Source organism: Sinocyclocheilus anshuiensis, unplaced genomic scaffold, assembly GCF_001515605.1.
Source record: "Sinocyclocheilus anshuiensis isolate Anshui unplaced genomic scaffold, SAMN03320099.WGS_v1.1 scaffold346, whole genome shotgun sequence".
Classification (NCBI taxonomy): Eukaryota; Metazoa; Chordata; class Actinopteri; order Cypriniformes; family Cyprinidae; genus Sinocyclocheilus; species Sinocyclocheilus anshuiensis.
The window spans coordinates 578,721-598,637 of NW_015546048.1; the positions used below are offsets into that span (position 1 = coordinate 578,721).

General features: G+C 35.4%; 1 protein-coding gene across 1 annotated transcript in view; it reads left to right on the top strand.

The window, feature by feature from the left end:
* The window catches only part of cacna2d1a (calcium channel, voltage-dependent, alpha 2/delta subunit 1a), a 78,403-nt gene extending 59,420 nt beyond the window's left edge, over positions 1–18,983 (top strand). Inside the window, exons 20-38 of the mRNA XM_016500232.1 lie at positions 587–658; positions 1,137–1,198; positions 1,699–1,775; positions 5,357–5,417; positions 5,546–5,646; positions 7,822–7,903; positions 8,360–8,425; positions 8,548–8,612; positions 8,699–8,770; positions 9,071–9,138; positions 9,714–9,752; positions 10,373–10,438; positions 12,150–12,302; positions 13,026–13,078; positions 13,322–13,377; positions 13,763–13,889; positions 14,386–14,495; positions 14,976–15,058; positions 17,315–18,983. Of these exons, the coding sequence (XP_016355718.1) occupies positions 587–658; positions 1,137–1,198; positions 1,699–1,775; positions 5,357–5,417; positions 5,546–5,646; positions 7,822–7,903; positions 8,360–8,425; positions 8,548–8,612; positions 8,699–8,770; positions 9,071–9,138; positions 9,714–9,752; positions 10,373–10,438; positions 12,150–12,302; positions 13,026–13,078; positions 13,322–13,377; positions 13,763–13,889; positions 14,386–14,495; positions 14,976–15,058; positions 17,315–17,431 (1,530 nt within the window). The 3' untranslated portion in view covers positions 17,432–18,983. The remainder of the gene's footprint in view (positions 1–586; positions 659–1,136; positions 1,199–1,698; positions 1,776–5,356; positions 5,418–5,545; positions 5,647–7,821; positions 7,904–8,359; positions 8,426–8,547; positions 8,613–8,698; positions 8,771–9,070; positions 9,139–9,713; positions 9,753–10,372; positions 10,439–12,149; positions 12,303–13,025; positions 13,079–13,321; positions 13,378–13,762; positions 13,890–14,385; positions 14,496–14,975; positions 15,059–17,314) is intronic.
* The last annotated feature ends 934 nt before the right edge of the window (positions 18,984–19,917 follow it).

Here is a 19,917-nt window from a genome sequence, read left to right on the forward strand (position 1 = left end):
TAAAAATAAAAAGCTGATTTGTCAGTACAATGAAAGTAAATGGGGTTCAAAACAACGCTGGACCCAACTGACTTTCATTTAATGGACAAAAACCCTTTTTCAAAATATGTTATTGACACAAGGGTGAGTAATTGATACCAGAATTTAAATTTTTTTGGTGAACTATCCCAAACTCAAAAATATATAATCAGCGTTCAGATTCGAGCTCTCTTGTATTAAAATGAATACAGGCTGGTGTGATTTGATTTTGTAACTTTACTTGTGCTCTGTTGTACAGATGTTCAAGTCATAACAAAGTGATTATTGAAGCATCAACAAACAGCAAAGTTGATTCTCAGTCCTGTGTGATTTCATAACAATATGTAGGCTATAAAAATACCATTTTCTCACTTCACAACCCAAATTACTTGTTTTCTCGCTTGAGAGTGACTATTATAGGATATTAGATTACACTGGTAAATGAAAGCAGTCTCTTCTTTTAGTTGAAAGTGACACTATTTGCTTTTGAAGATCCAGTAACGTACTGTATTTACAGTAATGGTACATCAGTGACACATCTGTCTGTCTGACTTCTGTCTGTCTGTAGATCAGAAGAAGTATGATAGATGGTCAGAAGGATCAAAAGAGATTCCAAACACTTTTGAAGTCTCAAGATGAGGTAATCATGCATGCTTTAAACCGGAAGTGCTTCTCAGCTGATTTTGCTTCAGAACCCAGTTTATTATTTTTTTTATTAGAGGTCAAATGGAAACAACATAAAAATGATTTCCATTTTTTTAAATTGTACAAAAGCAAATGAAAATGGCCTTTAAATGTTAAAAAGTATTCATTGTATTTTATAGTTTCTAAATACCTCTGGTAAAATTTAACTGCAAAATGTTTATCTTAGCCATATTAATACAGTAAGTATATCATATGTTTCTTTTAACAAATGACAGATGAAATTACATTAAAATGGTGCAGAGTTGGATTAGCCAAACAGCAACAACAACAAAAAATTCTGCTCTCTTTTACATGTTTTTGGGTTGCAACCCACCGGTTGAGAACCACAGGGCTATGCAATACTAGTTATTCAGAAGTAAAACAGAGATCAATAGTTCATTAAACCACTAAGTGTTATTTTATTCTTATTGCAGCGCTACATAGACAGAGGCATCAGAACCTACACTTGGGGTCCAGTCCATGACACAGACTACAGGTCTGAGAAACTGTTTTGTTTTGTTTTTGTCTTATGTCTTGTTTTGTTGTCTTTTTTTGTTTTATGTTTTTCTTTGCTTTTGTCTTGTTTTTATTTATTTCTTTATTTTATTTTTTGCTTTGTTTTTGTCTCGTCTTGTTTTGTTTTTGTTACATGTTTTTATGTTGTGAAGGTGTGTTTGTCGTACAAGTGAACATATGAATGTTTTTTTTAACATTGCCGCTAGGGGGCACTGTTCAAAGTCACATTGAAGAGTGTTCAACAGAAATTTGACATTATACTTCTTCCATAAGGACACAAATTATCAAACTAGAGTAATGTTAAGTTTGAAAGTTTGAAATCTCTTACATTTGAGTTGGAATCTGTAAATTGCAACCTAAATGGACAAAAAGCTACAAAACTCCAATTTTAATTTCACAGGATGTTAATTTCTCAATTTTTATAATGTCAGGAAGTCTACTGCTCTTCATCCTCATTTATTTCTTGTGTCTTCTGTCTAGTCTTGCTTTAGTTCTACCTGATTACAGTGTCAGCTACATCAAGGCCACTATACTAGACACCATCACTCAGGCCAAATGTAAGTACCATAACTCACATTCTCGCACCTTTATCAAAGAGATTGGAATGCCAGTTTTGCTCAGAGGCCAGAAGCCGTAGCATGAGCTCCTGGTTTTTATCCAGAGAGTCCCCTACAGCTCAACCCTACACCGTCTGTCCATTTCACATCTCTTTTTTGACACCCTCACCTCCTCCAGAGATGTAACAGCATGGTTCCTCAGTTGTGGTTTGTCTCCATGAGCGTGCGCCAGACGGGGCGACGACTCCTTTAACGGCAAAAGCGTTTCACCTTGTGCATATTAGCCCAGGTTTTTCTTCCAGATGCACCTCTGTGCCCATGTTTACCCTCTCGTTCTCTCTCATGTGGCTTTTGAGAGAGGAAAGTGAATCTCAAATGCCCCTCCCCTCAGGAGAGCCCTCACAGTTCCTGTACAATATTCTTATTCAAAGCTTCTGGGGTTGAATAAAATATTGTGAAATCCCTCATGTTCTTTCCTATATCTTGCCTTCCCCAAACCCTTTTCATTCTCTCTCTCTCTCTCTCTGTTTTTCTCTCCATCTCTCTCCCGTTCCTCTGTTCCCTGTCTGTCTGTATAGCTTGGAAACTCTCAGAAAATTCCGGCAAGTATTTTCCTTCTGTATTTCCTTCTCGTAGTGTCCAGTGTAGAGATCGGCCGATATTGTTTTGTTTTTTTTGTGATATCCTAGCTCAGATGGAATAGTCATTCAAGTTTTCTGAGCTGCTTATTGTCAGTAAAGACTTATTTTAAACTATTTTATTGGCAGTATGAACTTCAGTTAATGTAACTTTTTCAAATGTTATAATAATATGAATACTCATTTTAGGATCTATTAATTTATTCAAAAATACATTAAAATGCAAATCACAGCAAACAGTGACTTGAATTCACATATTCTATGACAATGTAATTTTTATTACATTTCTGAATTAAAATACATTTAAATATTTATGGGGGTATTAAGTCAAAAATGTCACAGAGTATCACTTTCAAATGTTATAATAATATGAATACTCATTTTAGGATCTATTCATTTATTCAAAAATACATTAAAATGCAACTCACAAACAGTGACTTGAATTCACATATTCTATGACAATTTTTTTAAATTACATTTCTGAATTAAAATACATTTAAATATTTATGGGGGTATTAAGTCAAAAATGTCAAGTTAATACAATTTTCCTGATATAATATATCGAAAGAAATTCTTGAAAGGAAAACCTTATTAAATAGTTTGGAATAGTTTTTTACTGTTACTATTATTTCTTAGAAATAAAGCATTGGAGCAATTTTGTTTAAATATTATAAATATCTAAAAAAATGTTTGTCTAAATTAAAGTCATGTAATGATTCATGTGCAGACTCATAATTGGAAATCATAAATCGGAAATGATGTAATGGCCGATGAAGACCCTCGTAACAGTGTGTTGAAGTAAATAAGTCTCTTTAACTCAGATAATTTTATGTTTTTTTTTTTTTTTAAATGGTAAGGTGAGTTCAAGTAATGATATTTATGAATAACAATTCTTGATATTTGTTTAATTCTAAAAATATTTATTTAAAATACTGATATAAAGTGTACACAGATTAAGGGTGTAAGGAAAATATGTTTTTACTTTTTACTTGATGGTTACACCGCATGACATTTTTGGAGTCATTCAATTTTAACTTGAAACCATTAAAAAATGGTACACTATAGTTTTTCAAAACCATATGAAACCAACATGAATACAAAGAGACATTTCTAAGAGCTTGGCACATGTGTTTTAAACTAGATTTTTCCTTATCGGCCTATCTCTACTACTAGCACCTGCTCTACACTTACAGTACCCACTTACAGTAGAAAATAATGCATAAACACAGACTCTTCTATGTTTGCTTTGCATGTGTAAATGTGAGCAAAGCAGTTTAGATGTGTTCTCTCCTTGCAACTTTAATGTGTTTGTCAATGGTATGAGTGTCATGAAGTGTCACATTTACTCACCGGGACTGAGTCTTTCTGAATGTGTGTATACGTCTGAGAGCATCAGGAGATGTTTAATGGATGTTTTCCTGGAGGTTTGGAAGGTGAAACCGCAGAGGACATGAGTGTGACTCTTTGTGCTTTTATCTCCGCCCCTTCGCTCTCTGAATCATCTGGATGCTTTCAAAACCTCGTAAAGGGGCGGTTTAACAAAATACAGGCCTTGCTCTTTAGAAAGCATGTGCTCTGTATGTGTGTTGGGTCCACGTGTTCATGTCCAGGTGCGGATGTGGTATGTGTGTGTTTTAACAGGACAGTGTAACTTCAAGGCTTCTAACGATACTGTTCCGCAATAGCAATCTGTGCTAATCACTTGTCTGCCACCAGATCTTGGCTTGTCCATGTGACAGCACATCTGCTAAACTATGTTTTACACCCCCTAAACCGTATTTTACCACTTTTTTTTGTCTTTTTTCAACCTGACACCATCACAGAGATTGAGTTTAATGTAAATCAGTTGAAAATACAGTGGGCTCTAAATGTATCTGGATAGTTTGGCCACATTTAAAAATGTCAGAATGTTATTGCATTAATAAAATGTCAAAACCAAGTGATGTTCATTTTAAAGAAAGTCACTTTTCAAGTCACTTATAATTATTTACCAGAATTTTTTTTCCCCCTTCTCCATCTGTCATCTTTCTTGGCTAATGTGAATGTATAATTCATTAACGTTGCTTGTCTTTCAATTTACAACCAGCAGAAAACCTTAGATGAGAGTGCAATATTTTTATTCAAGGCTTGTTCTGTGAATAAAATATTGGTGATCTTTGACCCCTGTGGTTTTACCCTGTTTCTCTGCCTCTCTTTCCCTCCTTTCCTCGGTAAATCGCTCCCTCCTTTCCCTCTTTGCGGCATTTGACCCTTCAGAAGAAACTGGCAAGTACTGTTTTTCTCTCCCTTTTGTCTTTTCCTTCATGTTCGAACCTGGATGTAACCTCTGACCTCTCCCATGTTAAAGTCCATCATCTGGTTTCAGAAAGAACAAACATACTCACAAACATACCCACATGCATAAATGTAGGAGAATGTATGTTGGAGAATATGATGAATTTGAAAGAGACATTTATTTATTTATGAACTATTATTATATTTAAAATATATAATCATAGTGCAGAATCTTAAATATTTCTTGCTCTGCATCTCAACTTTGCTTAGAATTTTTTCATATTTAATGAGATTATTTTATTTTATTCTACTACTTTTAAAATCACTGTTCATGTATATTTTGAGATACATTTCTCTGTGCAAGAACATTTTGAACTTTCTCTCTCTGGGCCACTCGTATGTGAGGTCGTGTGCCTAAACAGCAGGGTGTCACTGCAGATGACCGCATTACTAGACCGAAGCTCAGAGACATATTTTCACAAGCTGTTGTGCAGCAGCCCGCTGTCTGTAGAGTTGTGTTTCATTGTCAGGTCATAATGAATGTACCTGTAAGTTTTGGGGTCTGTTTTTATTCTGTATATATCTGTATTGTATTATTTTCCGCTCTGTAATGACAGAACTTATTTGAAATGATCTTTGATTTGGCTGATTTCTGATATTTTCTTTCAGTTTCTGAAAGCCTGCAGGTGGACAAATTTGAAGAGTATGGATATACTTTAATAGCACCCAGGTCAGTTTCTTAAAGTGATAGTTCACCCAAAAATACTGTGATCGTTTACTTGCTTCATGTTGTTCTGAGCTTTTATTTCTTTATTTCTTCTAAATGATTCTGAGAAATGTTCCTTTTCCATGGTTTAGAGATTACTGCACAGACCTGAAAGCTCAGAGTAACAACATCACACAATTTCTCATCGACTTCAATGAATACATAGACAGAAAGACCCCCAACAACCCGCTGTGTGAGTATCTTCTGGAGCTTTCTGGGCTGCTGGTTCAAATCCAGAGCTGAGCTGAGGTCAGGGATTCATACCGCTAGTTTAAAGGTTCAGAGTTCATTTCCAGGGCTGCTCACGGGGGAGTGAGCAGTTTATAAGGACATAATCTTGATTAAAACATAGCTACTTTTAGCTTAAAATAAAAAAAGTATATTCTTTTAGTAAAATGCAGAGATTGATATTGATACATTGGTAAGAAGAGAGAAAGATGTCAACTCACACAGCAGTGTTAACTAACATTCTGAAATATACATTAAAAAAAAAATGCCATCAGTCCATAGTATGAATATCACAGCCCTGATAAAGATGCCAAAACTAAATACTAATATAAAACTAATTTTGATTAATTTAATCAGGATTCAAAGTTGCTGCACTTTAAAATAGTATTCTAAAAATTAATACAGTGCATATTTAAATAATAACATTACACATTTTTAATACATTTTCAAAATTTGTGGATAAAGAGTTTTTATCATAGTCTTATAAATATAATGACTAAATATTGCAATTGCATATTTTAGGACATTTTTATAATTTCTAATACAGTATTTTAAATATTATTCATTTAACATTTTACTACTTTTTTAAATCAATTCAATTCAATTGCAATCAATTTGAGTTAGGCGAAAGCTTCTATTCACAATTACACTACTTCTACTGTGTTTAAAAACAACTCGTCCACATCAAAAGCAATCCTTAAATTAGGGGTTTTGTGTATTTCAGTTTGAGTCTAATTATATTTATTGTTCTCTTGTTGACCGTGTTAATGCTAAGTAAACCTCCTCCCTTTGCCCGCACACACAGAAACCCCCCTCCCCTCACCTTCCTCTCCGCGGGCCGCTTTGATCTCATCAGGATCAGTTGGTGCTGCGGTAATCACTTGGTTTGGTGCACATGTGTTGAATGTGTAGGTTTGGCTGTAATACTTTATACCTATGAACCCACCCCAACCCCCTAATTCTGCACCAATTACCCCGTGTGAAAGAAGAAAAGCAGGACATGTCACAGGAAAAAAAGAGAGAGAAAATATGTGCCAATACATTGGCAAAATTAAATTAAATTAAATTAAATTAAATTAAATTAAATTAAATTAAATTAAATTAAATTAAATTAAATTAAATTAAATTAAATTAAATTAAATTAAATTAAATTAAATTAAATTAAATTAAATTAAATTAAATTAAATTAAATTAAATTAAATTAAATTAAATTAAATTAAACATTTAATTTAATTAAATAGCACATTTAATTTAAATATTAAATTTAATTTAATTTCCAAAAGTTTTTCTATTTCAGATATCCAACAGAAATCCAACAGAACAAAAATTCACTCACATTAAACAACAGACAATGATTTTGACTCATTCAGTTATGTTGTTGTCTGTTTTTTTCCTCATGAGCATAGACAATAAAATTTTGTAACCAGCACAATATTGCACACTCATTTTTGTGGCTATTTGTCACAGAGGCCTGGTATTTTAAGTCCACGATTTCCTCACTGTCAAACACAGGCCGATCAGTTGAATTGTGTTCTTGCGCTGCTCTCAATCAGGTCCTAATGAAAAGCATGCAGCGTGCAGAGGGGGGCGGAATAAAGTCGTACACCAGCTGCTCTCTCTGAAGTGTGTGTGTGTTTTGTCGTAAAGGCTTTGTGGTAATGAACTGCAGTGCGATGTTATAAAACACTCTAACGTTCTGAACATGCCTGCACCAAAAAAAAAAAAAAAACAAACCTTTGAACACTTACTGCCGTTTCATACAGCCGAAGAATACAATCATGTTCCACGTCTCGGAAAATTAATCTGCATGTTACTTTCCCGACATGTCTCACCGCCTCATTTTTGCGTCGCTGTCTCGCTCTCTTTTTATGAAGTTCTACTTCTTTATGACTTTGGCATCGGTTGCCTCAAAGGTCATAATGTGAAGCCTGTTCTTACTCATGACCAACAGGTGTTTATGCATTTATCAAGTCAAAGGTGAAGCTTATAATGACGTAAAGCTTTGTTCTGTGCCTATTGATCTTCCATTAGATTTTGCTCCTGTAGTGTGAGAGTCATTTTGATACTTGTCATGTCAAAGCGATGATAAAGGGATGGCGAGATGTCGATAGAAGCCTATTTTTTATGTATGGTTCCTCAGGTAATATGGAGCTAATAAACAGACTGCTGCTGGACGCTGGCATCACCGCTGAACTGGCCAAATACTGGAGCGAACAGGGACTGTGAGTTGCACTGAATTATAAATTCAAAATGCACAAGGCCAAGTGAATTTATTTTCTGTCGTCATTTACTCTCCTCATGTTGGTCCAAACCTGTATGAACGTGGAATACAAAAGGAGATGTTTTGAACTACATTCATGCTGCTTTTTTCCATGCAATGAAAGCATATATGCTGTCAAGTTCCAAAATGGACAAAAGAGCATCATAAAAATAGTCTTTTAAGGTGCTATATTTTCCTTATAGGAGTTTGGCCACTGTATGCTTTTGTTGTATGGAAAAGAGCAGCATGCACATTCTGCTAAGCATCTCCTTTTGTCTTCCACAGAAGAAAGAAGATCACATAAGGAGCATAGATGATAAATGATGATAGAATTTTTCAGTGAACTTCTATTTTTTTGCTATTTTAAGAGCAGTTATTTTTCTGTCTAATTTGGTTTATTTACATTTGTGGTTTTCAGGAATGAGAGAATCAAGGCTAAGTTTGTGGCGACAGACGGTGGTGTCACTAGAGTCTATCCTGCGAGGTACTATTATATTTGAAAGCTTTAGAGAGGAGATACCAGGCAGGCTTAGCCTATGAGATTTAGACTAAAATGATCGCGCTTTGTGTGTGTGTGTGTGTGTGTGTGTGTGTGCGCGCGCCTAGTTTCTACAAGAGAAGTCTGGACAACGATGTTTATATATTTACATCAGCACCAAATGCAAACAATGGTAAGTATGTGTTTGTGGTTATTATACAGCAATATCCCATTTTTCCTTTTGGATTTAATGGATATTTTCTGTCCTCTCTTTATCAGAAACTCAAGATTCGGTTTTAGTGAGCAGAGCGATGGACCTGCGAGTTGATGAATTCATGCTGAAGCCAGCAGGTAAGAGTCTGACGTTATAGTTTTATTAGATACCATGGGAATATACAGTACTGTAGATAATCACTGGGACAGAAAGACAGAAGAAAGCATGTAGTGATAAACCAATATAACAACCTGGTCAAGTAATCAAACAGTATTTTGAGATTATCTCATATATTTACCAGAAGTGGCCAGTTCAGAAAGCTACCAATAGCGTAATCAAAGTTGATTTTCTGTTTTGTCAATTCATTTTTGTTTGATTGTGTGATTATGAATTGATGCAAAATTTAAAACTAAACTACTTTTGGTTGAATGTTTCAGTGGTTGGAGTAAAACTGGATGTACTGACTTGGATGGAAAGCTTCATCAATGCTACGATTACGCCCAATGTGAGTGCAAGGAATTAGCTACCTGTATTTATGTTAACTGTAGTGCAGGTTAGAAGGATGGTTGAGCATATTGTCAGTTTGATTAATCTTAATAGTGTCAGTTTGCCATTTGTATGAATTAGGTATGCAGTGATGAAAGTTATGGTTAATACTGAATAGACAATAATAAATGGATGATTTTCAAAATCCAAAAAAAAAGTAAATTCAAAATAAACACTAAAACTAAATTCATTTTTCTAAATGCTACAGGTGAACTTAGGCATCACAACATTGTAAGGCACAGTTTGAAAAACTAATATTAATTTTGAGATTTGCATTTACGTTTAATAGTGTTATTATTGTTGATGTTTTTAAAGATTAATTTCAATGCACAACAATTAAATACCCAATATGAGTCAGTATGTCCATTGTCCACTGATACCCATACATTTTTTAAATCTCTAATATTGCCTACAGACAAATTCATATTAGAGTTGCACAAAAATATCAAAACTATTTTGGTTAACCAATACAGTTTTGATATTTTTGTACAACTCTAATATGAATTTGTCTGTATTTTTACTCTTCCTGCACAGTGTGTTGGTGAAATCTGTGGGTGCAGGAGGAGCGATGTCGTAAGATCATATTTATGTGACTACTTGTGTTAGATCTAAAGAGATGTTATTATCTATATTATATACACTACTCTTTAAAAGTTTGGAGTCAGTAAGAATTTCTTTTTTTTTTCTTTTTTTTTTTTAAAGAAGTCTCTTATGCCCATCAAGGCGGTATTAGTTTTCTCAAATATACAGTAAAAATAGTAATATTGTGAAAGGAATACCATTCAAAATAACTGTTTTCTATTTTAGTATATTTTAAAATGTTATTTATCTCTGTGATGGAAAAGCTGAACTTTCAGCATCATTACTCCAGTCTTCAGTGTCACATGAGCCTAAAATGCTGATTTGCTGCTCAAGAAACATTTCTTATTATTTTCACTGTTAAAAATGGTTGTGCTGCTTATGATTTTTGTGGAAACCGTGAAATCTTTTTTCAGGATTCTTTGATGAATGTAAAGTTGTTTGAAAATAGAAATCCTTTGTAACAATATAAATGTCTTTTATTGTCACTTTCGACCAGTTTAACGCATCCCTGCTGAGTAAAAGTATTAATTTCTTTAAAAAAAAAAAAAACTTACTGACCACAAACTTACTTTAAATTACACTAAAACTGTATTTATCTTTTTCTCTCAAAGAATCTGGACTGCTTTCTTCTGGACGATGGAGGCTTCCTTGTCATGACCAATAAGGAACTCTCAATGGTGTGCCTCTCTTCCTATGCAATCGGCAGCTCTCCATTTTGCTTCCATTCCACATTCCCCTTCTTTGACCCCTGTAGAGCGCCCACCCAACCCCACCTGCACCCTGCCGGCAACAGCAGTAGAGTAAAGGTTTAAAGTTAGGCTCAGCAAGGAAAACCAATCAGAGCGGAGTGTGTGCAGGATAAATCACGGCCGGAGTGTTTGGCAGCAGGGCTGAAGCCAAGGGGACCCATTGTGCCCTAAATCCCGTCTCCTCCACTCTGTGTGGGCAGACTCTCCAGGGGTCGGCTAGAACCGCACATTCATTATGGCTGTTATTGCACAGGGAGCGGCGGCCGTTCTGTACACTCTAGGATTTATATCGCCTTTGGACTGACTTATAGTCTCGGATGCACACACTCTTACATTCTTACGTGCAATACAAAGCTGGAAGTTAAGCTGTGTGTGTTCGTAACAGTAACCAGAACAGGGGCATTTTTTTAATTCCTCACACACCCGCGGTCGGTATCACACCTCAGAGATTTTCTGGGCTCACAGACAACTCTTTCTTTGGTTTAAATTATGGTAATGCAGTAGGCTGTCCTAATAAGATTAGAACAGGTCCTATTGGCTCCCCTGAGCATGGTGGGCTCCACACTCTTTAAACACACAGCATGAACTTTATCTACAGATTAGTACAGACAGACACCCTTTTACCCAGAGTGACACATGCCTGCTATGAAACTCGGCCAATGTTGTGAAAATTACAGTAAGTTACAGAATTCAGCAGAAAGCTGTGTATAATTATTCACCATTTAATTCTGTACATTTCTGTTTTAACACATTTAAGCATTTTTAAATTGATTCCACAGAATTATGCACATTTTCCCCAAGAATCAGTGTGGAGAATATGAACAAAGTTGTTTTGTTTTACTTTTTGTTTTTGTTTTTGTTTTGTTTTGTTTTGTTTTGTTTTGTTTTTTTACCCAAGAATCAGTGTGGAGAATATGAACAGAGTTGTTTTGTTTTGTTTTGTTTTACTTTTTGTTTTTGTTTTGTTTTTTTGTTTTGTTCAGTTTAGTTTAGTTTAGTTTAGTTTTGTTTTACACCTTTGCTTAACCGAAAAAGAAGCCACACTTTGTTTTCCAGCAAACTGGTAATAGTGGACGACTCACTCTTCAGGAGCAGATGTGTGTATTCAGAGCTTAATTCTTTATACTGTTTGTAGCTCATCTCAGTACATCTGCAGACCAAATGGCGAATAAACAAACATTTCATTGTGGGTTTAAATTATGTTAATTGACAACAAAAATAGCTTTCGTATACTTTATTTTTCAGTGGTGAATCTTCACAGTTTGTGCCTGTTGCTTTTTAAAATGCAGGTTCATATAGGTTATTCTTTTGGGGCATTAAATTGTCCCCAGAAGTACACTAAATCTGATCAAATACTTTGGATGTTCATTTGGAGATGTCGGCAAAGTTTTGTGGGAGGATTTCGGTAGGAATGGAAATTTTACATGATGGGAAAAAAAATTCCCCACACAGATTTCACAACAGGGATTTCACAAGTTCATCACGTTGACCAATAGAAGGCTGCTTGATCTGAAAGTGACTGTTTGAGCTGTGACAATAGACAATAGATTTTTTTTACGTGATTTTTATATAATAGCAATAAAAGTCTATGATGCCCCCTATCTCTAAGTAATCATGTTTGTGAATTGTCTGTTTTCAGATCGGACAGTTTTTCGGTATGATTGACCCCACCCTAATGAGAAATCTGATAAATGAATCCCTGTTCTCAGTCAAAATAACCTACAACTACCAGGCCCTCTGTGAACCCACCACAGAATCTAAAGCTGCCGCTGGTCTCAGATCAGTCTACGTGGTGAGTTTCATCTTCTTTGAATTCATTTCAGTTTCTTATGACAAAAAATAAAGTCAGTTTAACCCCTCACAATAACTGGTTTTCGTGTTATCTGAAAAGTGTTTTGGCAAAGTTATCACCTGTAAATAAGGATTTGCTTACATAGCACATTTTCACCAGACTATAAAGTTTAGTCATGCGATTAGTGAACTTCATATTATTGTTCCATATCACACTGATAAGTTATCCTCACGATACGCTCTCTGATCTTTGTGACTTGAACGATTTCGGCCTTGTCTTACATGCTGACTAAATCTCTCACAACACAGAGAGTCAACCATGAATCATCACAAAAAAACACTTCCTCTCTCTCATGCTAATCAGAGCAGTGTGTGTGGCAGCTAAAGGTCCCCTGAGCTCATTCGTTTAGCCTTGTTTGTGGATTTAAGCTTGCATCTGCTGAGCTTTCGTCTAATATCTCCCGTATTGTTTGGCACCGGGTCCTTTCTGTCTGGCAGGGTCGTAATAGGGCCCCCTGCCAATAAAAATCAGGATGTTTTGGTGCTTCTCAGCTCCGGATATGCAACTTGCAAAGTTAGAGAAGAATGTCTGAGAGAATAAGAGTTTAAGGTGCCAACATCTTAGAGTTTATGCTGATTTTAATGGGGATGGTACATCACAAGGACATTTTAGGTGGCCCTAGTGCCCTGTGTAGGTTTAAAACATGTTGTTTGTCCCTTTTAGCCCACCATAGCTGACATCCTGAACATTGGTTGGTGGGCTTCTGCAGCAGCCTGGTGAGTGAATTGAAATGATGCCTTATGTAACTTTCCCAGTTCACTCAAAAATCACACTAACCCTCATGTTCCAAACCTTTCTTTTGTGGGAAAACAAGAGGTGATATATATTTTTTAAAGTGCCTCATTTTATGTTTTGTTGTGTTTACAAGTGAATAGGATTGTTTTGGAACCCAAAGACTTTCATTATACGGACAAAAACATTGTTCTTATCAAAATCAATATTTCTTCTGATTTCTCCAGGTCGATATTGCAGCAGTTGTTTGTCAGCATCACATTTCCTAATTTCCTTGAGGCAGGTAAGATCCCGACATTAGTAATTTATTGCTCTGAAACGATGATCAAGCCACTGCAATTTGGCAAGATGCCTGTTTTCATTTTCGTCTGGTGTACTGCCAAAACTACAGTGCTAATGAGTGCTAATGTTGAATTCATGTGCGACCACAAAGTGTGACCGCATATTCTATTTCAGAATGTCAAAGACTATAAATGTGATAGGGGCATGGTGTTAATTTTAACTGTATTCTGTGTACTTTGGGAAATTTTTATTTTATTTCGATTTTTTTATTGACTGATTGACCGTTCAGTGGGTGTTATTTAGCCACTGAATCAACAGTAATTCAAATAAGCACTTAAAGTATTGTAGCTCATGGCAATTGAATAGCGATTGTGTTTTGTTCACAGTGGACCTAGATGAGGACCTGTCTGAAAAACCATCTAAAGAGAGTTGCATCAAAGAGCAGAAACAGTATTTCTTTGGGAACAATGAGACAACTTTTAAGGGGACTGTGGATTGTCAGAACTGCTCCAGGTGAGACTTATATGGAACTTAATCGTGGAACGAATTTCTTTTCTTTTTTTTTTTTGGTTGTCAGTTTAATGTGATAAAGTTTCAATATAAAACATATGGATTGCTCCTGACCTTTACATACGTTTACCTACAAACAAAGCAGTTATCTTTATTTGAGAAAAAAAATCGTATATTGATTATTATAATTATATAATTTTTTCTATTTATTTACTTATTTCAATTATTATTATTTACTTATTTAAATGGCATATCATGTAACAATAAATAAATATGAAATAAAATTAAATTAAACATGCAATTATATAATTCTGTAACTTATGTTTTCTCTTTATATAGATGGCATATCATGTAACAATAAGTAAATTAAATGGAATTTTTTATGTAATTATATTACATTTTAATTAGTCATCACCCAGTTCTTATTGATCAAGGTGATCTTTATCACAGGTGAATTGTGCCCATTAGTATGTACATATTTTTGTGTTTTTGTTTTCAGGCAGTTCATAGCTGAAAAGCTTCCGAAGACAAATCTGGTGCTTATTGTTGCAGACCCGCTAATTCATTGCCATACTAGTGAAAAAGGTTTCTCCCAGGAAGAAAAGCCTTGTATCCTTCATTCATGCACAAACAAACCTACTGTTTGGTATTGAGAAACTTAGTGATGAGCGTTGGGAAGGAAATTCAGAAATAACTAGAAGTAGCTTTTCCAGTAAATGCATTGCGTCTCACAATTTCACACACAAAAAATGAAGAATGTCTCTCTCTCTCTCTCCCTCTCTCTGTCATTTTAGCTAATCGGTTCGTTCGAACAGCTGGTTTCAGTGAACTGGAAAAATGGTTGATCAGTTCTCAAGTCATTACCCAACATGTTTATCTCATCAAATGTCCCATTTTCCTTGGAAATACGTGACTTATGATGGTTAAATAGGTTGCAAAGTTTTAAAATTGTGCGATGCTGGTATTTTTGGTACTTTACTAAATAAACCAGCAATCGCATGTTTCCATACAAATCACATTTTACAAATTCATTGCGTTTTCACATGATATCAGATTGTGCTGATTTGTATCCTGAACTTGGTCTCACAGCTCCAGGTCCAGATCCCTGCAAGATAGCCCAGAACCCACGCTATCGGAAAGGTCCGACACAGTGCTTTGACAACAATGCAAGTGTAAGTCACCCAAACACCTCAAAATCCCACAACAGATCGAGACCAAACTAGCAGTCATTTGCTAGTTTGCTCTCATTTCAGTCATTACCTGAGATCTACCACACTGAGACTCAGTATGACAATCATTGAGTCATGATCAACATAAAGAAACTCTGATATTGGTCTCTGTGTGATAGATCTTGGTTTGGGAGAGCTTGGCTTTGTTTGACATGTTCTAATCTGACACAAACATACATTTCATGGCCTAAAGAATGTGGACACCTTTTTTTTTTAATTAACTGGCTTGGGTGTTTCAGATACAACAGGTGCATAAAATCAAGCGTATGGTTATCCAGTCATATTTTTGAAGATGTGAAGAGTCTAGTATGGAAGAACTTGACTGGCCTGCGCAAAACCAAGACATGAACCCCATTCAGCACTTTTGGAATGAATTTGAACAAGCTGAGCTTCCTATTTATGTCCATGGTTTTGAATTTAAATGTTCAACTAGTACATATGAGAAGGGTGTTCAGGTGTCCACATACTTTTGACCAAGTAGTGTATCTTTATCTAAACACACCTACTTTTCCTGCTCTGGATTCTGTCTTTTTACTTACAGTATTAACGCTTTTTGGCTCAAGCACTTCTTCATGTGTTGCTTAAACTTCTGACTGTCAAACATTTTTCTGCATGACTCTTCCTCTCTCTTTCTCTCGTGCTGTGTATTTGGCTGGGTAATGTATGTTAGGATGAGGCCATGTGTAGGAGAAATGCAGGCTCTCCACTGCTCTCCTCTCTGCTCATGTTACTGCTGCCAGTGTTCATGTGCTGTCTCGGGTCAGTCCATCTCTCTATCTCCCTCTCTCTCTCTATTTATTTATTCGTTTACTTATTTATATCGATCTATCTGTCTTGTCTGCCAAATTAGAAGTAAATTCATTAAACACTTGTCACTTTTGTTTGTTGTATTTCATCGTATTCAGGTCTCCGCAAATTTGCTTAAACAGCCGCTATCTGCAGTGATTTAGCTCTGCACTTTGGCCATTTAAATTGTGTCTTTTTTTCTTTTCAAGCACACCTTTCAATGGAAATTTCTTTCATTACCTGAATTCCTTTAGTGAATCAACTGCTAAAACAGCACTGGCAGTTTGTGCAAGTACACAAGGCTATCAACAGGCACATTTCTGTCTTTTATGTCTACATGTTCCACTCTCATTTTTCTATTTTTTTTTTTATTATTATTATTTGTTTCTGTATAATTCAGATTAATGTCTTTCTCTCATGCATTTAATTTTGCATGAGTCAAACTAATTAGCTTAGCTGTTGCTTCTTACAGCTTCTTAAACTGCTGATGTAACTCTCACGCTTGACTAATTCACCAGCTTCAATTAAGTCAAGTCAAGTCAAGTCAAGTCTGCTTTATTGTCAATTCTTCCACATGTACAGCACATACACACAGAGAATTGAAATTGCGTTACTCTCAGACCCTTGGTGCATACAGATAACACTAACAGTAGAACATAAATACAGATATACAGATTAAATATAAAATACAACTATACAAATAAGGTAAAATGTAAAAAAAAATAAAAAATAAAATAAAAAAAAATAAAATAAATTATCAACAGCATATTTAATCATTAATTAAAAAAATAAAAAATAAATAAATAAAAATAAAGCTTTTAGATTGATTGTAGTGGGATAAATGTTTTATGATGTGTTCACATAATGTCACAATTACTGTAATTAATCATATATAGTATGCTAAATATAATTTTTCTGCTGCTATATATGTGTGTGTGTGTGTGTGTGTGTGTTTAAAACTATGTAGTAAATAAAAACTTTGTAGTCATTGATTATAATATTGAGACCGTATTTGTATATGTTTTAATATTTTTCAAAATATTTTTTCAGTCAGTCGATCAATATCACAATCAAATATAATACATATATAATCTCTATATTTAAAACATTATGTAAAAAAATATGCATAAGGTAATTATGGAAACAGAAACAAAAAAAATAATGGTCATTGATAATAATAGCCAATACATATTTCTATGTATTTAATATTTTGCAATCAACTTTTATTGGCTATTGTCTATGGAGAAAATCAATGGGATTCTTTTCCTCTGGAATCCTAATTTTGCGCTTTATTACAAGTTTGCAAAGACATAAACTTTTACTTCACATTATTACGGTAATTCCCACACTATGTGATCACACCATTAGTTCCCCAGCAGATTTATTGGCTTTCTCTTGTTGGCATGGCAACAGGAACAGAACGAGGATTGCGGTGGAGCGTCGGGTCTGAGTCCATCAATCGTGTCCATGGTCATTCTGCAGCTGCCGCTGCTCTGGCTTCTGATTGGACGAGGACACTGCCTCTCGTGACCTCAGCATGGAGATGCCACACCCCCTCAACGATGCCAAAACGTACCAGATCCAGCTGCACATTTGATCGTTCATCTGGACTCCCACGCTACAGCCCAGCACATGGAGGGAGAGGCTCTGACCCAGGAAGTACAAAACCCAAGCCGCGATCACTCACAGCATTTAAGGTCAAAGTAGGTCGGAGATGATATATGAGCAACGACCTTTGACATTTGACCTGTGAGGTCAGACTCTCTCCACATGAGTGACGGGGTGGGCAGACCTTGACACTTCATCGTCACTTCGCTATGAAGATACGTCCTGTCTTTAAAACGAAAAAAAAAAAGATCCAGTCACAACACTGCCAACCAAAGTTTCACCCTTTACCGGTGTGATGCCTTCAACATATTTACACGGCTAATTTCTCAGTATTACAAACTGTTTATATGTGACTTTTATGGCCTCGTCACATCACATCTTTAATGGACCCCTCCGGGTCGGGTCAAAATTCAGCCTTGTTTGTGGTCTGCAGCTCATTACTGAAAAAAAAGGACAAATGAGCTTGTGACCCAATGCAAAAGTCTCTTGTTTTTCCCAGTGGTCTCCTCCACCTCTGTGCCTCGGGAATATCGGTTTCATTTCTGACCGCTGTTTCGAGTGAACAATCCCTCCCTCCATTAGTCCACGGGTGCCCGTATTTGCTATCACACGGTGATTTTTATCTGCCCATAGTGCATTTCAAACATGCACTGCTGCCAAACGTTACCCTGTGTGTTGTCTTGCTGTACTTTGCACTTGATGCCAAGCAGGTCGTGTGGCCAAACAGCCCTTTGGTTCTTATTTAGGGCTTTTTAAATGACAGCCGATTCACAAAAGCTCGCAAATTTATGCGTCCTGGCTGTGAATATGAAGAGAAAACCCCGCTGTTGCATGTGTGTGTTTTTTTTCTTTTTTGGTGCATTACCGGTTTATTTTAGATTAAGTTATTTTAAATGAGCAAAGAGTTTTCTGCTGTATGTTTAATGTCGAGTTTTATGTGCTATATTTAATGTATGTGTGTGGATATGCAGATGTTAAAGGGTGAAAGGCGTTTATGACATAGTTGCTCTTTCCCACACTTTAATATCATCTGGAGAACTCAAAAAGGTGGGAAGAAAATGATCTAATGTTTACAGATATTTTGAGACACTCAAGAGTTTTTATAAGAAATGTTGCCCCTGGTTGTGCTGACTTTCGGGTGTACGAGTCTCTGGTGTGTCATTTTTCACTTTAATGTCAGAGGCAGAGCTCTGTCAGCCTTTCTTTCCTGTCAATGTGCCTTGATGTGAATGGATTCAGATAAAAATAAGTGAATGAATATCACAATGTGCAATCTGACCCTGATCACTCTGCAGAAAAATGCAAAATATCATCATTCTGATCTGACCAAAATGAACCTTCTGTCTCTTTAAGAGATCCTGACTGGATCTTTGTGCCTCAGTGAAATCTGGGCCATTTATGAAATAATTAAGACTTTGAGAAGAGACAAGAATAATTACGGAAGCTCTGAACTACTCACAAAATGAATGCGTTTTTAAAATGTTTTTCAGCTTTATATTTGTTTATAATAATAATATATTTTATTTTAATTACTTTAGTTTATTTATTCATTTTGTTATTATTATTACCACTACTTCTACTGATACTTTGTTTAAATGAAATATAAAAATATGAAATATGTAGTAAAAGTAGGTGAAATTTATAGAGAAAAAAATTAATGGGGGGATGTGACTCCAACTATAAATGATTACTTGTTACATGTTATGTCTGTGAAAAAGCAAAGCAAATTTGTTTTGTTTTGGTTTTCTATTCAGTTATTAAGTAATGCTCAGTTATTTAGCATTCAGTTATTTTTCAGTTAACCAAGTTATTTTTATTTTGAAGCGAAGGAGGGATGCCTGATGCTTATCCAATACCTAATATATTCAATATTGTATTGATTATGAATTATGATTAATTAAAAGCAAACAGATGGTTTCTGCAAGTTATTAATGGCCGCTGAACCTTATTTGCATTGGTTTTGGCTTAGTGTATACATGTACAAAGTCGTTTGGGTCTCTGTCAGCACTGATTACCATCATTGTGTTCTTTCTGATTTTAGAAGCGTAGACAAACAGGAAATTAAAAGACATGAAGACACACAACATCAAATCCGGGATGGAAAGTGAATTCTAGTGAGCAACATCACTGCTAGTTCATGCATCATTTCATCTGTACACAGGAAACGGTTTTGGTAATGCACCTGAAAACAACATGATTGGACTTTGTGGATTTGGCTTGCGTTGAAAAGCCATTCTTCTCGAAATCTTTCCATGATTCATCGCTGTAATCAGACAAGCATTCTAGAAGTGATGTGCATTAAATCAGTGTATGATCAAAAATACCATAAATGTAGTTAATTGGCTGCGTCAAAATGAGAAATTATTGAAAACCTCTCCAGTTCCAGACCGTTAACTCGACGAATTACG